This window comes from Thermobia domestica, chromosome 2, assembly GCF_964235325.1.
Source record: "Thermobia domestica chromosome 2, izTheDome1.hap1.1, whole genome shotgun sequence".
Taxonomy (NCBI): Eukaryota; Metazoa; Arthropoda; class Insecta; order Zygentoma; family Lepismatidae; genus Thermobia; species Thermobia domestica.
Window position 1 is genome coordinate 293,298,399 of NC_137455.1, and position 17,180 is coordinate 293,315,578.

General features: G+C 28.9%; 1 protein-coding gene across 2 annotated transcripts in view; it reads right to left on the reverse strand.

The window, feature by feature from the left end:
* Window positions 1-1,022: 1,022 nt before the first annotated feature.
* Window positions 1,023-17,180, reverse strand: part of LOC145678581 (aminopeptidase N-like) — a 151,818-nt gene continuing 135,660 nt past the window's right edge. For both annotated transcript variants that reach the window (XM_081748896.1, XM_081748897.1), the window contains exons 14-15: window positions 15,906-15,987; window positions 1,023-2,291 (exon numbers count right to left, since the gene is read on the reverse strand). In XM_081748896.1, coding sequence (XP_081605022.1) covers window positions 1,776-2,291; window positions 15,906-15,987 — 598 coding nt within the window. In that variant the 3' untranslated portion in view covers window positions 1,023-1,775. The remainder of the gene's footprint in view (window positions 2,292-15,905; window positions 15,988-17,180) is intronic.

The following is a 17,180-nucleotide window of genomic DNA, read 5'->3' on the forward strand; positions in this document are numbered from 1 at the left end:
CTGTTTTGATAAACACTTGAACTAGAAAAGTCACGTTGACTATATATGCAGAAAAACTTTCCCCTCTCTTCATTCTCTAAGTAGAATGAAAAAATCTACCGATCGCCATGAAAAGGAAACTAGTGCAATTGAGTTTAGTACTTTCTACAATGGAATACTGCAATATTCGGATCATTTAACTAGCTACTTTGAAAAGCTGAATTAGATGAAATTGAAGATACGACGTAGATATTACATACTTACGACTTTGTTTAAGATATTAATAAGTAAAAAACCAGAGACCTAAGGTCGTGTTTTCAATAGCGGTACCACTGAGTAACGAAACATCACTACTTTCTCTGCCGAGTCATAAAATTTGTACTGAGTCAAAAAACTCATTCAGTGTCACAGCCGTGAAATTATGGAATGACCTTCCATAAGATATTCGAAAGTCATCCTCGATAGCCGTTTAAAAGTCGACTAAAAATTACTTCTTATCTCAGACTTAGCAGCGCGACTAAGTAAATCAATATTTATTTCGGTGTGTATTTTATCTAACACATAGTCATTGCTCTTGTTATTACTTTTATTTTGTATTTTTAATTGTATTTTCAATTGAATTTTTAAATATGTTGTGTTTTAATGTTCTTACCATACTCGGTAATTTTCTTTTCTATCTTTTCTATTTTATTTTTTATTTTTGTTATAGTTGACAATGTACTTAAGTATTAGACTAAGTGGAAGAAAAGGCACAAGCTTTAACTCAGTCTTTAATAAATTGAAATTGAAATTGATATTCTAACAATTCACCATACTGTTAAATTTTAAAATAATCGATATGTAGAGTACTTTTATTATTTTTGTCTAATTTCTGGTATCTTGAATTTGTTTAATTTTCTTCGTATTTCATTTCAGATTAAACTAAAGTTCACATTTTGTCATAACGATCTACTGAAATAAATGTTATTGAAAGTAGGAAAGAAACTATAGGAACTAGAACCTCCATTTAACATTCATAAACTAACATTTATTCATTTGTTCTACTATTATACATTTTATTACATCCAAAAATACGACATCAATCTACATTAACAAAGAGAATGAATAGAAATAAATTATAAAGCATTAGTTCTTTACTATAAAATTTTTATTTCACAAGAAACGATTATTCTTGTACTTTTAAGACGCAAAAAAATGAACTCGTAATAACAAGTAAACTAACAAAAAGTCTCAAGTAATTGTACATTACTTGTGAGCCTGTTCTTAATTAAACTGTTTTAGCTGATTATTAATAATACACAACACAGTTGTAAAACGAAAATATTAATAGTTTTTGTATGGTAAAACATATATGTATGTATGTAATTAAGAATAGATATATCGTTAACCCGTATATACTTTTCTTTTACCTATACAGGACAATGAGAGACTGAATAATTTACCAATGATACTTGAATATTGAAGCTATACTACACTGATGGAAGTACCGTAGTTATAAAGGTTTATGTATGGTTATACTAGTGATTCAAAAAATCTGCAAAGTATCCTCTTTTGACATATACTTTTTAATAATTAGATTGTATTTATTCTTTTTTCTCTGAAACCTTTATTACAAACTTTTAAATTTCATTTTCTTATTTACAGGTCAAAACCATCTGACTACTGCAAAATTTTTGAATGTGAATTACATCCACTTCTAACTGTTATACATCACTAATTTTAAAATTTTTCCTTAAACTGATATTTTATACTATAAAACATTATAAGTTTTCAGATAAAATCTACTTGTGCATATGTTATATTTCATTTGTCAGAGTAACATTATTATCTAAAATTAGTGTTGCTGTAGACATTAGATCATCTTGTACATATTGTACAGATGATGGAGTTGATACTGAAATTACTATCATTGGACTTGAAGTTATTTCTGTTTCAATTGTAGTTTCTACGGGTGTTACAGAATCATAGAGTAATATTTCATCTTCATCACTTTCATCTTTATTTTTATTTTTGATCTTACCACCATGTTTAACTTCATTTTCATCTTCATCCTTATCATTATCATTGACATTCCTTTCATTTTCAATCTTATTCTCATCTTCATTCTTGCTATTCTTTTCGACTTTACCAGCTTCAATCTCTTCACTACTTTCATCCGAAACAATGTTGAGTATTTTCTTTATAGCATACACAATTTGATCATGGTTTTGCTGATACCACAAAACATTAGCCAAGGCTCTTCTAGAAGCTTCTTCTAAGTATTCGTAGTCACTTCCAAATATGTTTTTATTATTAGTAATTAGCTTTTCCAACTGTAAAAGAAAGTAATGATAAAATGTTAAAAGAAAAATTTTTTCATCTACTTTTAGTTAACAGTTGGAATTATTACTATAAAACATACAACCTAGAGTTAAGGGTTATTATTCATTATAAATAGCATTTGTTCCATTAATGTTATTATTTTTCAGAGTACAATGATATAAAAAGCAATACTTCATTCATCGTTGTAACTGAATAAATGGGGGCAATAGCGGTTCCATGTTGCTGATTGTCGGTAAGTTCCGACACAGAATCTGCAGTGGCTAATATCCACAATAATATTACTAAAAAGGTTGAATAATACAATACTGTGCTTTTACTCAAGCTCATCATCTAACCTGACAGTATGAAATACTTGTACATTGTAAATACACACTATAATACCGTATATTCAACATTATTAGTTATAGTAAGGACTTGCAAAATACATACTAAGTTTAACATTCTTAGTTTAAAATCAGGACTTTCAAACAGAATCGGAAACTCTAAATTTTGTCCCTTGTTTTGGAAATCCGCTAAATCAAAGTTCGTAAAATCAAGGGATGAATGTATTGATAAATTTTGTTTAAATGAACACGAAACCTTCATAGTTTAAGGCTGAGAAGGATTGTTACATCTTGTAACCGATAAGAATCTTTATCTTTGTAGCTTGTGGTTACTTGAATAAGTTTAGGTATTTGAGTGGAAAAGTTTCCTCATAAATATTTCTATCTACACTACTTCATACAGTATTTTAGGAAGTAATAATAATAATAATAATAATAATAATAATAATAATAATAATAATAATAATAATAATAATAATAATAATAATATGTAAGAGTAGTATGAATTCGCAAATACTATAAATTATTCGTGGTGAATAAAAGATCTCGAAACTTTGTATTCATACATGACACCTACTTCTGAAATATGTACGGAAATGCAACTACAAACTACTTTTAAATGTGCAACACTTTAACATGCAATACAAACATCAATTAAATACAAGCATTTGGTCGCACAGGATCATGTTTAAAATGTTTTAGAAAATAACCTCTAATTTTCATCGTTGTAGGAGCTATCATATCAAAGACAAATTGCCACAATAATTTTTCAACAAACGTATATATAATTGTTTAGCTCTGTAATCTTTGAAATGGGGCTTGTCCGTATCCTTTTTGGTATTTGATTACTCGTTCACCATAACTGTTTTTTCTGACATTAACGAAGCCTTAGTATCATTAAAACTAAAATTCCAGCACGACAGCACGCAGACTCAACCAACGGGCGTGTAACACTCATGCGTTCGGGTTGATGTGATATATATATATATATATATATATATATATATATATATATATATATATATATATATATATATATATATATAAAGAAAGAAATGAGTATGTAGAGTACGTGGAACTAACAAAACTCAATTTGTAAACAGGTGACTGGAAGAAGATAAAAATTTTATAGAACACATCGAAGAAATTCACAACCCTGCAAGAAAAAAATTTGAAGACGATATGTAGTTACAAAATGAATTCATAATTTATGGCAAGGTGATCTAGAAATTGATAGTGGTGCATTGAAAGGTATTTCTATATTAAATACAAGTTATACATATTTACTAACGATAATTGGTGTTTTCTAAATTTGTATTTGCTATTCCAGTTAATGATAAGGGAGGAAATTGTTTTAGAATCATTTAAATCAGCATTAAAATTTTAAAAAGCCTAATAATTTCGATCTGATCAAGAAAAATACTTTTATAACAAAGACTTTAAAGAGTTGTTGAAGAAATATAACATCAATCATTACTCAACTTATAGTGGTAAGAAAGCTTCTATCATAGAAATTTTAACAAATCTCTTAAACAAAACATGTGGAAATTTACTATTCAACGAAATTATAAATGGTCCGAAATGTTACAAGAATTGGTTAATGAGTATAATAATAAACTACATAGAATAATTTATATAAAACCTGTAGAACACGAAAAATGAGCACATAATATTGAAAAATATTTATAAGAAAGAATTCAACCATGCCGTGCCTAAATATAAAGCTGGTGATTATGTTCGTATGAGGAAAATCTAAAGGTTTGCTTGAGATAGGATATATACTTTAAACTGGTCAACTGAAATATTTTTTATTAGGAAGGTTATTCCTTTTAATCCACCTTCATACAGAATTAAAGATTAAATAACGAGGATATACAAGGAAGATTTTATGAACCAGAATTAATCAAAGCTAAATATAAAGATGAGTTTATAGTTGAGAAAATATTACGAAAGAAAACTGATATAAACTATATGTTAAATGGTTAGAGTTGGATGATTCACATAATAGTTGGATAGATAAAGAGAATGTAGTGTAATTTAATATGCTCAGCTTCTTATGGATATTAACCATAAAAGACTTAAGATAAAATTTTTTGCAAAGCCGTGATCACCACCAAGGAAATTTGTAGAATAAACTGAAAACGAGAATTTCTATATAAGAAATATGAGTACTATGGATAATTACAGTTTAAATGACATTTCTTGCGAGCAGATTAAACATGATTATTGGTATGGTTTATTTCTCAATTTTAAATTAATTATAGACAAGAAAATAGGATACTTTAACCTACTAACTAGTGTCAATGTGGTGATAGGTTTGTTAATTGGTTTAAAGATAAAGAATTAAAAGAATTATTAAAGTATTATGTAAAATATTTAGCCTCTTATAACTCTACGAAGCTACAAAAACATCTAATAACGTAGAACCAATTGGAAGATCAGAATTGACCAATTTCTGAAATTTATGTATATAAAATAATTCTGACTATTACTTTTGGATATCTCAAGATTTTTATGATAAATGCTATGATATTCTAGAAGGCTATAGTCACTTAAAACTTTAAGCAATATAAGTAGACAATGAAAAATGCAAATCAAGTCTAAAAGAACAATTAATGGAAAACTTAAAATTAAAAAACGAAAAATGAGAAGAAAAATGTAATATCCTAAAATAATATCAGCACTATATAGATGATGACTCAAAAGATAATTGTCTAATAATATATAAGGAGAACAAAGTAAATTATCCTTTTCCTTATTATGCTATCAGATGTCAAACGAAAAGTTTATACAAAACACCTATGAACCATACGAAAAAAAATTCCAAATTTTCACATACAGTAACATACGAAAAGTTCAGAGATCTTAAGCGTATTAAGTTGTTTAATTACTGTAATGAACTTGACATTCATAAAGGTAAGGGTAATGAGTTTTTATCTTGCTACCATAAGATGATTTGATTAAAAATTAATTTTTTATGTAATTGGTTAATATATTTTAAGTCTTTTATACATTCTAATATATAATTTTTATAGTTGTTAACCATAAAAATTAAGCTATAGTTTTGGGCGGCTAGATGTGGCCACTAAATTCTAAAGATTTTCTTTATAATAAATATGGAGGAACATAGTGACTTAATATGATTGCCTTGAACTTATTCATCAAGATCTTAAACTTATAGCAGCATTATTAAAAGAGATATATAGTTAAAAGAAAAAGAAAAGATGCTAAAAGAATATGAAAGAAAATTAGATAGAATATTCAAAAGAATCGAGTTGGGATAATGACAAAGAACTGAGCCTGTAAATGATAGTGATGGTATGATGAGGTAAATTTTTAAGTATATAGTTTATAATGAATTACACTGGCTTACAGTGGTTTTGGTGCCGGGTGTTTCTTAGCTGATTTGAAGTAGAATTGGGACGCTGAATCCAAATATGGCGTTAGTTTTCCCCTAACAGCTTTAGTTTTTGAGATATAGGAATTGCAAGACTGACCTGCTACAACGTTGAAAATTGCATAGGTGCTGTTTTACTGTAAGTGAAAAGAAAACTATGACATTTAAATCTGTTATTTGGAACACTTTGAAAATAATGAAAACCATATAAACACAAACATCAAGTACATAATAACTCTGTAACTACATTTTATAATAGTTCTTATGAATAAAAAATCAAATAATTTGTTCAAAACGATCTATTCAACACTTCGGAAGCTTCGTTTTCGTGACATCCTTGAATGTTTCTTTGCACAGTCTCTTTTTAGGTTCCAGCAGTAATCTGCCATCATATGGGCATCCCATCTTCCTTGGTAGCGGTCCTCCATTGTTTTAATATCTTGGTGAAATCTTTCACCTTGTTCTTCACTCAGACTGCCTACGTTGTCTGGGAAACGGTCCAAATGGCTGTGCAGGTAATGAATTTTGATACTCATATTACATCCAAGTTTTTGGAATGCATTAAGCATCTGGTTCACTAGCTCAACATAGTTATCAGCTTTATTATTGCCAAGGAAATTCTTGATAACTTCTACAAATGAGGTCCAAGCTCTACGTTCAGTCTCATTCATGGACTCCACGAAAGCCGGATCTTTCATGAGTTGTCTTATTTGGGGACTATCAAATATTCCAGCTTTTAATTTTTCTGTGCTGATCTGAGGTAGCTTGTTTCCCATGTAAGCAAAGCACGGCCCGTCCTTATTTAGCGCCTTTACAAACTGCTTCATCAAACCGAGCTTGAGATGTAGAGGTGGCAAAATGATTTTGTCACACTCAACAATAGGCATGTTAATAATATTTTTCTTACCAACAACCATGTCGTCTCTCTGCGGCCACTCTTTTTTTGACCAATGGTTTGCTTTGTCTCTGCTATCCCACAGACATATAAAACAAGGATATTTTGTGTAGCCACTTTGCTGTCCAAGAAGAAAGTTCACCATCTTTAAATCCACACAAATCACCCACTGATGGTCCTGATATTTAATTTTTTCCATAACCAAAGCAATTGCTTCATATTCTTCTTTCAGTCGTGTTGAATGAGCGATTGGAATTGAGCCATATTTATTGCCATTGTGTAGAAGGACGCATTTTAAACTTCGCTTGGAGCTATCAATAAACAGGCGCCAATCATCTGGATTGTATTCTGGAAGACCCATGTGTTCTAGGAGACCTCTAACATCGTGACAGAATACGAGATTTGTGTCTTCAGTGAAAAATGGTAAAAACTCCTTTTCCCTTGTTCGGTAGAATGTGATTTTAGTTCCTTGTTCTAGTACGTTTTTCTCTTTCAATCTGGAAGCAAGTAATTCAGACGATTCTTTTGAAAGATTAAGGTCCCTAACTAGATCATTTAGCTCATCTTGATTAAACTGTTGAGGAATTGTTGACATTCCCTCATAATCACTGTCACTTCCATCATCCATGTCACAAGAATGTTCACCACGTTCGTTTTCAGTCTCACAAAGCTCTGGCAAGTGGTGAAACGTTGGGATTGGTATTTCATCGGAATGAACAACTGGACGTCTTGCTGAAGGCAGATCAGGATATGTCCACTTGTTCCGGTTATTTCTATTCATACCCGTAACATTTACCAGGCAGAAATAACAGTCATCAACATGGTTTGTGGGTTCCCTCCAAACCATTGGAACACCAAACTTAAGACTTTTTCTTTTTCCAGTTGTCCACTGTCGGAAGTGTTCAGTACACATTTTACACACAATATGTGGAGCCCACGTTTTTTCTTGGTCCCCTAGGCGTACACCAAAATATGCATGATATGCTTTTTTTACAAAGTCACTGATATGTTTTCTATTGTCTTTAAATGTGTACTCACCACATATGTAGCAAAACACATCAGGATGGTTAACACAACTTCTTCGACTTGAACTCATTTTATGTTCAGGCCACTAACACGGATGTTAAATATAAAGCCTTAGTATACGCGATACAAGTTATGATTTCAGAACAAAACTCACATGTTCCAACATGTCACTCCACCTGCAAGACAACAACTACGATCCACTAGCCAAGTAGAATACCAATGCAATCTAGTGGACGTTCCTGGAACTACTATATGACTAGTTTCCGTTTAGTACCGACAGATAGCAGCACTAATGAGAAAAGAGCGCCGTTCTTCCAAATAGAAATCTCTATAGAGCACAGTAGGATTTATTTGAGTTGCAGAGTTTATAAGATCATATTCAAACTTGTTATTACGAGAATATTTGTATTTCTTTTGCTTATTTTGTATACTATTGCAAGAAGCATGCAGAAATAGTGGTTACATCATTTATAATTTAAATATTTATTTTGGATTGTAATATTTCTTCCACATACATTGTAACGTAAATAACACTACTGGTACAGTAGCCTGTATCTACCAAAGTAGAGCTGATAGAAAAAACTGCTTACATTATTGGATTCAGCGCCCCACACATAGTTAAAATCAGCTCTAAAATTTTAGGCACCAAGAAATTTTTTTTTCTGTAGGCCTGTGTTATTAATGATTGACGGCTTATTCCCATGAAAACTGTAAATGTTAAGTTTCATAATTGAAAAGCGAAATTTATTTTAAAAATATTTTCTATAAGAAATAAAATGAATATATACGTATACTGTCGTAGAATTAAGAAAGTACATAAAGAAAAGGAAACAAAATACGATTTCAATTAAGAGAAGCAAAACTTCTTACTCTGATTTAACAGAATGAACAAAATAACCAATATCAAGATCAATGATTAAAAATACAAAGCGAAGATATTATAAAAGATATGATTGACCAACTAGACCCTAAATATGTAATAGACTGCTTTCCAAAACCTGTTTGTAGAGAAATGGTTATTGAAGTGCTTACTTAATCGAACATTGAAACATAGGAACAATTTTCTATAACTTATTTCAAGAACTTATTTATCACTTTAGAAAAAAGTAAATTGGAGATGCATTTCATATCATTCACTTGCAGTTTCCCTCGTTGATCTTTTTGAGAATATATAGATTGGGAAGGCTTATCTAACAATAAAGAATTGGTTGCTCAAGATATCATAAGAAGTTTGTGTGTAAATTAAACTGGAAAAGAATATGTGAGCAAAATACGTATTGTTTGAAGGGATCTTTGAATATTAAACCTGCAAGGCTGTCTAAGTATATAAACTGTCATGATATACACGAGAACATGCCAAATATATGTCTGTAGTTTTTTTATGAATTTAATGATAAGTTTTTGGTATACGTTTAGTGATCACAACAACTGGAGTAAATATTCAACAAGATATACTATTGACCTTTGTAAGAAATTTAAAGTTTTATTAGATTGGGATGCTACCTCTATTAGAAACTGTTTATTTGAGGTCTGACTTTTAAGAACATTTAAGGATGAATTAAATTGAAGTTTGGTTTAAGATAATTACAACTTTACAAGTCATGAACTAATAAACTTTCTAATTAAGTTTGGTGATCCAATAAATTGCGAAATTATTACACATTCATTAAATGAAACTCTGATTGAAAAATGTCAAGATAATGTTCTTGACAAACCTAGTTTGCATGATAATACAGAAAAATTTCAATATAAAGATATAACTTAAATTCACTAATACACTGTTAAGATAGAAAGTATTCTGACAACTTTATAATGAAAACTAAAGAGAAAATAAATATATTAGTTTCTTGTGAGTAAATAAGCATATGAGTGAACCTTTTAAAAATAGATTAATATTAATATCAAGCAACTTAGTATCAGTAAAGAGTAAAAACGAATGTCAAATATGTGAACAATCAAAATCTGAAATATATCAAATTAGATGTAACCATATAATTTGTATTGAATATATAGTTTATTGGTTAAAAGAAAACAATTGTCCTATGTGTAGAAAGATATTAAGAGGTTTAACAAATAGAGAAAATAATAATAATGAAAAAGTGACAAATGTTACTGATGATATACGAGAAACCCTTGATGCAATAATTTTATATCAGTTTGAATAATCAAGCAAGATCTATTAATTTCTCGCTGATGTAATGATGTATATGGCGTGTACTGATGTACTGATGTTTTGTGAGTATTTTGTAGAAAGTAACAGGAGGCATATTTAATATGCTATACCTTTTATAGGAATTATTTTATAAAAGACTATTAGATAAAACGAAATTGATTTAAAATGTACAACAGTTTTCGAAAACAATGAATGCCGTATCACAGTTAAAACTTTAAAAAGGAGATAAACCGATATAAAGACTAATATGTTTAGAATGCAAATCACAACACCTAAGTGAAGAAAACAAAAGCTACAGATGTATAGTTAGATGTTTGTAAGAATTCCATTACATGAGCTGATTAAAATGTACAAGGATAAATATTTGAGGGAAGACATAACTCGACTTTTACATATCAAAAAGTTAATTGGAATAATTAAAGTATATATCAAAATTATCAGAAAATATTATAACAGAATTTAAGGATAAAGATATTTGGTAGGGAATCTCATCTAACCAAAAGGTATCAGAATGCTAGGCTACTTTAATATAAAGTTAATTTGAATCAAATCTCATCTATCCAAAAATTATCAGAAAACTATAAGAGAGTTTGAGAATACAAAATTTGAAGAGAGTTAAATGGCATTACTAGTAATCAAGAATTATTAGGAGAATTGTAAGGGAGTTTGATTATAAATTTAATAATGATGCCATGGGAAAAATAATTAAATTTCCAGAAATTGTCAGAAGGATTTATTACAGAATTTTCCGATGAGTTTAAAAAGACTGATTATTGAGATGTTTTAGCAACCAAATGTAAGTTGTGTCAAAAGTTCATTACAGATTTTAAAGAAAAGATAGTTTATATTTGATATTATGTGATCAAGTGTTATCTGCAGATTTCATTCTAGAGTTTTTGGTTAAAGTAGATTGGTAGGAAATTGTAAAATAACCAAAAACTCTTCTGATTTTAAATTAAAATTTATTCACGGATTTTATGATTAAACAGAACTAGCTGATAATACAACTTACTCTATTTGTCTTCGTAATAGTATTTATAAAGTTAAAACAGTATACAATTACATTTTTATAAGAGATGTCTGAGAAAGTTGTATTTAAATGATAACTGTCCGATATATAGAAAGATCTTAAAATTTATCACGAAATAATTGAACAACGGATATACTTTCTGACGATGTGGATTTTTATGCTGCAATTAAAACTTTTCTAGCAATCTATAAGATAGAAATGGAAAGAGATTATGAGACTGCAAGTGAAGGAGAGAGCAAAATGAATCAGTAGAAATTAGAAATGAAAATTTAAATCTAAATAACACAAATAGTCAAAGATGAAGAGTAAGAAGTTAAAGAGCATGAAGAACATGAGCTACATTTTAAATCAAAATCTAGAAACCAGATTTAACACTAAATCTTTTATGGATAATTGCCATAAAAATAAAAGTGAAATAAATTTAAAAAAATATTGTTTATAATAAATAAGGTCAATTATCATAAGCACACCATTAATCAATTAAAGCAACATTACAGAGAAAAGAGTATTAAAGGCTACTGTCGAATACAAAAAGCAAAACTTGTTTATTTAAGAACGATAATATTAAATACTGAACACATATAAAGGAGAGATATTTGAAGAACCAAAACCTAAAAGATTAAATAGAAAAATGCTTTAAAATTGTTCCCATTTAAAAAGAAATGTTTGAAGAAACAAAACCAGCAATTTATATATAAAAGTATAAACGAAAGAAGCGACATTTAAAATATGATTACAAACTATTAAAGTTGAAAACATAGGTGGATATAAAGACCCAATAAAATTTTTAATACGACTGGAAGAATTATTAACAAAATTAAAGAAGAATTAAACTTCTATTCTATTAAAGTTAACCTTGTATTTATTGGTGACTATATTAAAGATAAAGAAATGTAAGAGCTTAAAACTGAGAAAACTTTCTAGAGAAATGAAAAATTTCAGGGTAGAAAGTAAGAATGGGTATTACATCAAATCAAATATCTAAAAATTAGATTAAACAAAAATGTACCATCAAAGCTTCTTTTTATATTGACTTTCGCAAACGAATTAAAGATTAAAAAGCAATTAATAACTTTCAAAATAATGATAGTAAATGTTTCTGGTCTATGGCAGGGCTATATAAATCCAGTACAAAGAGACTCTCCAAGAGCTTGTCAATATAAAAAGATAGTTATTGACTTACAAAGGAAATATTACGATGATATTGAATTTTTGTATAATTTAAAGATATAGTAATGTTTTAAAAAAGAAGCAATATTTCCATTAATATGTATAGCTATGACGGGAAATTTATCGACTTCGAATCAAAAAAAGCAAGAAAACATGATAATTTATTATATGTAAAAGATGAAAAACAGTAATATTGGTTAGATAAATGATTTACGGAGATTAGTAAGTCATATTAAAAGTCCTGTGGAGAAAGTATACTTTTGTGATGCTTAACGAAACATTTTGGAAATGAAAACCAGTTACAAAAGTATAAGTATATTGTAAGGAGCATGAAGCTGATAGAACTTCCTAAACTATATGACAACTAAATTTAGTTCCAAAACTATAATTGATCATTAAGAGTTCTATTTACAATTTACGCTTATTTTGAAACTTTGTTATGTAAAATGAAAATAGAGCATAATTTTTCTAAACAGAATGTCAAAAGGATGTTCCAGTGAGTTTCTGTAATTATATTAAATATTCAAATGAAGACTATAAAACCTTGTTAGTTATATTGGTTTGAATTCTGTGAAATTATTTGTTATAATATTGAAAAAGCAATATACTTGATGTACGATACTTCTATTAAAATAGAAGATCTAACTGAAAATGAATAAGAAATAAACAATAATTCAGATATTTGTCATATATATGAGAGAAATTTGAATAATTTACCGCCATCAGTTGAGAAACAAATAAACACAGTGAAGCTAAATACAATTGTTCAAAGATAAAGATGTTATGGAAGATGGAGAAGTGAAAATATGAGTAAGAAATTGTCTACGTAAAGTAAGTATAAATAAACTGAAAGTAATAAATCATGATAATTTATTTGGAAAATTTAGAGGTGCAGTTCACAATTATTGTAATTTAAACTACAAAAATCCAAATTTATTCCAGTATTTCTTCACAACTTATCTGGGTATCATACACACGTTTATTATAAAGCTAGCTTATGATACGAATAAAATTAAACTAATCGTAAATAATAAAGAAAGATATAGCATGCGAGAAATATATAAAGACAAAAGTAAGGAATAAATTTAAGATTTGCAGATTCGTTTAGGTTTATGTCAAAGAGTCTAGTATAATTAACTAATAATTTAAAACATGATCAATTTCGAGAAACAGTAGTAGTTTGCAAATAATCTACTTGATCCAGTTATTACTAAAGGTGATTAATCACTTGATTATGTTGATTCATGTGAAAAATTTAAAGAATATCTTCCATTATCTAGAGACAAATTTAAAACAGATTAAGAGAAGGAATGAGTATTGAATGCCATAATCATTGTAAGTCTGTAAGGAATTCACTGATCATTACAACAAAACAAATATTCTTCAATGAGCAGATATGTTTGAAAATTTTAGAGATGTTTGTTTAAAAGCTTATGATTTAGATCGTACTTGGTATTTTACAGCTTCAGGTTTATCATGGGATTCAATATTAAAAATGACAAAAATTAAAGTAGAAATGTTAACTGGTTATGATAGAAAAGGGCATAAGTGGAGGAATCTCGCAATGTAGTAAAGATATATGAAAGCAAATAACAAATAGATGTAAAATTATAATAAAGTTGAGTATTTCACGTAGAGTATCTAGACGCAAATAACTCATGTGGTTGGGCCATGAGTCAAAAATTGCCCTTGAAAGACTTTAAATGTATTAAACCTTACATAGATATAATGAATATTTTAGACGATCTTGAATCCGGTTATTTATGTTAGAAGTTGATTTAGAATATCCAATGCATTTACAGAACAAGAATTTTGATTTCTTACTAGATCCAGAAGACATGTATCCACCAGGATCAAAATGACCAAATTATTAGATACACTTTAGAACAAAGAAAGATATGTAATTCACTATAAAAACTTGAAACTATATACGTAACATGAAATAAGATTAAAGAAGGTTCATAGATTATTAATATAGAGTTTAAACAAGAAAATTAGTTTTAAAATATATCGATTTGAATACAGAGATGAGGACGAGAGCTAAAAATGAGTTTGAAAATGACTTTTATAATCTTATGTATAAATCAATGATTAGAAAGACGATGGAAAATATTCGCAAGAGACGACATGTATAATTAAATGATCCTAAAAGAGCAGGAAAATTAATTACAAAACCTAATTTTGATTATGGAACAATATTTGCAGAAAACCTGTGTGCTATACATATGAAACCTAAATAATTATGGAGAAAATATAAATTTACGTGGGCACTGATAGTTTTATAAAAGAAATTAAGACAGATAATTTCCATAAAGATTTAAAAGAAATAATTTATCATTTGAATTCAAGTAATTATGAAGAAAATAATAAATATGGAATATCATTAATAAACAAAAATGTATTAGGAAAGCTGTAAATAATGGAAATATAATGATTGAATTTGTTGCATTGAGATCAAAGATGTATATTATTAAAGTAGAAAACAAAGAAGAGAAAAAGCTAAGAGAATAACGAAATGTGTAGTAGCAAAAGAGTTAAAATTTGATGATTATAAGAAAACATTATTCGAGAATGTTAAAACATTTGAAGATATTAAATTCATTAAAAGTATAAACATGAACTATACACTATAAAATTAATAAGCTTTCTTTAAATTCGAATGATGATAAAAGATACATCTTACGATCATGAGTAAATATATTAGCTTGAAGCCATCACAAAATAGAAGTAGATGTAGTTTGCAGATTTAAATAAGTTATAATAGATATAAGTTTTTTATATAGTTAAATGCTATAACATTTTAATTAGTAAAGTTCCTTCTCTAAATGCTCTTGAGCTATGTCATATATGCTGTATGTGTTAGTTGAAATACTGCGTTAAATAAGCTGTTCAAAATTAAATTGCACCTCAACATTCATTTATACACTATTTACATATTTTTTGAAAGAGTTGAATATTGCCAAAGTATTTGCTCACTCTATGCTAATACTATATGCTTTATCCAAAGACACATGTTTCAAATTTATGCAGGAGTCGTGCATGGAATTTCTTCATAATGCAGAAAAGATTCCTTGCAACTCTTTGCATGCATGGGACAACAAACCACTAACAAACGATAATTCGTTTGTGAAATGTGTTGCATAGAAAATGATGTAATGCCCCATGTCATTAGAACGTTTCTGCTCCCTTTAATTGAAAACATATCCCTCGAATTCGTTGGTCCGTTTTCTCATTCGAAGCGACATATACTTGTCCTTATAACTGGATGCTATGCAACCATACATATTATTTGTTAAGTGAGACATCAACATGTTGAAAATGAATTATCATTTGTAAGTGATCAGTGGTCTATACATGCTCATTTACGCTTATGTTATTTTCCAAAACTGCAAGGAATCTTTTCCGTCTTATGAGAAAACCTATAATTCGCCACTACATGATTTGCAAACGTGTGTATTTGAATGTGTGTTACAAGAATATATTGGACTCATATTTTCACAGTATCCTTGACCTTTTTATTTATAAGAATATTTGAAAAGTTGAATCAAGTGCAAATAAAGTACTTGTGGAATTCTAACAAAATCACTTACCTCCTGTAAATCTAATTCATGATTTATTCTTCGAGCCAATACTTGGATCATTTCAGAAAGAACTTTCGCATCCGAAAAGTATCTGAAAAGAAGCAGAGTGGTGTAAATGTAGTCCAGATATGATGTTAATTTTAAATTCTGAATAAATATACCATTCTGAATAAAGATATGTTTCGCGCCACATATTTTGATATGCCATTCAAAAATTCAGTTCCGTTCTTTTAAAAAGGGAAGTTCTCTCACAGCCTAATTATAGATGACTATTTTTAAAGAAGACTCATTTTGGCCACCGAATAAACTTTATGAATTTGTTTTCGAAAGTAAAGTATCCAGTATAATGATTAACCAACAGTATCGACAGTTCCTGAACAAACGTTTTCCATTATAAGAAATGTGTGCTTTGAGAGTATCATTTTCATCCGACATTCTGAGATGTACTCGCCGACCCAGAAGACACCGGAATTCCGATCAAGCTTATCAAAATTAAGGACACAAAGAGGCTGCATTATGTTAAATTTTTAGTCACAAACTTGCTTCAGAATCTTTTATTACGAATTATGTTCTATTTGAAAACTATTTCTATAATTAATACTTCTGAGAATGACCTGAAACAAGGAGATGCATTGTCGCCATTATTATTCAACTTTGTGCCGGAGTACGCTATAAGGAAAATCAAAGATAGCAACCAGGCCTAGAGCTGAATGGTATTCACCAGGTTATAGCGTATGCTGATGATGTAAACATAATAGAGAAACATTGGGAATTGGTCAGTTGGGGCTCAATAAGAATCACCAGTAGTTTTGCAGTACTAGTTTTATCTGTTTATTTCTCTCTCTTCTCTTTCCCTCTCTCCCCAGGTAAACCTTAAATAATCACTTATTCTACATGCTAAAGAATAATAATAAAAAATATGAAATAATCCTCCTGCGATTAAGAATTTGAACACAAAAATTCAAATTAATATTGTGAGAAACACCAGCAGTCCCATTTGTGTACTCTAAATAACCATATACTTGATAGTGAGTTTCTTGAAAGCCATGTATGTTCATTAATCAAACTTCTATTTAAGTATCATGCATGTATATTCATTAATCAAACTTGTCATTAATCTCTCCAATTAATCACATCGGAAGAGCCCTTCCTTCATGAACTCCAAGCTCTATAATTCTAGTTCATCATAACATCAACTATACTGTACACTTTTATTCTCTACCTCTCTTGCATAATTCGTCACTAAATCTTGGTACTGAAACTCACTAATTTCTTCAGCAACTG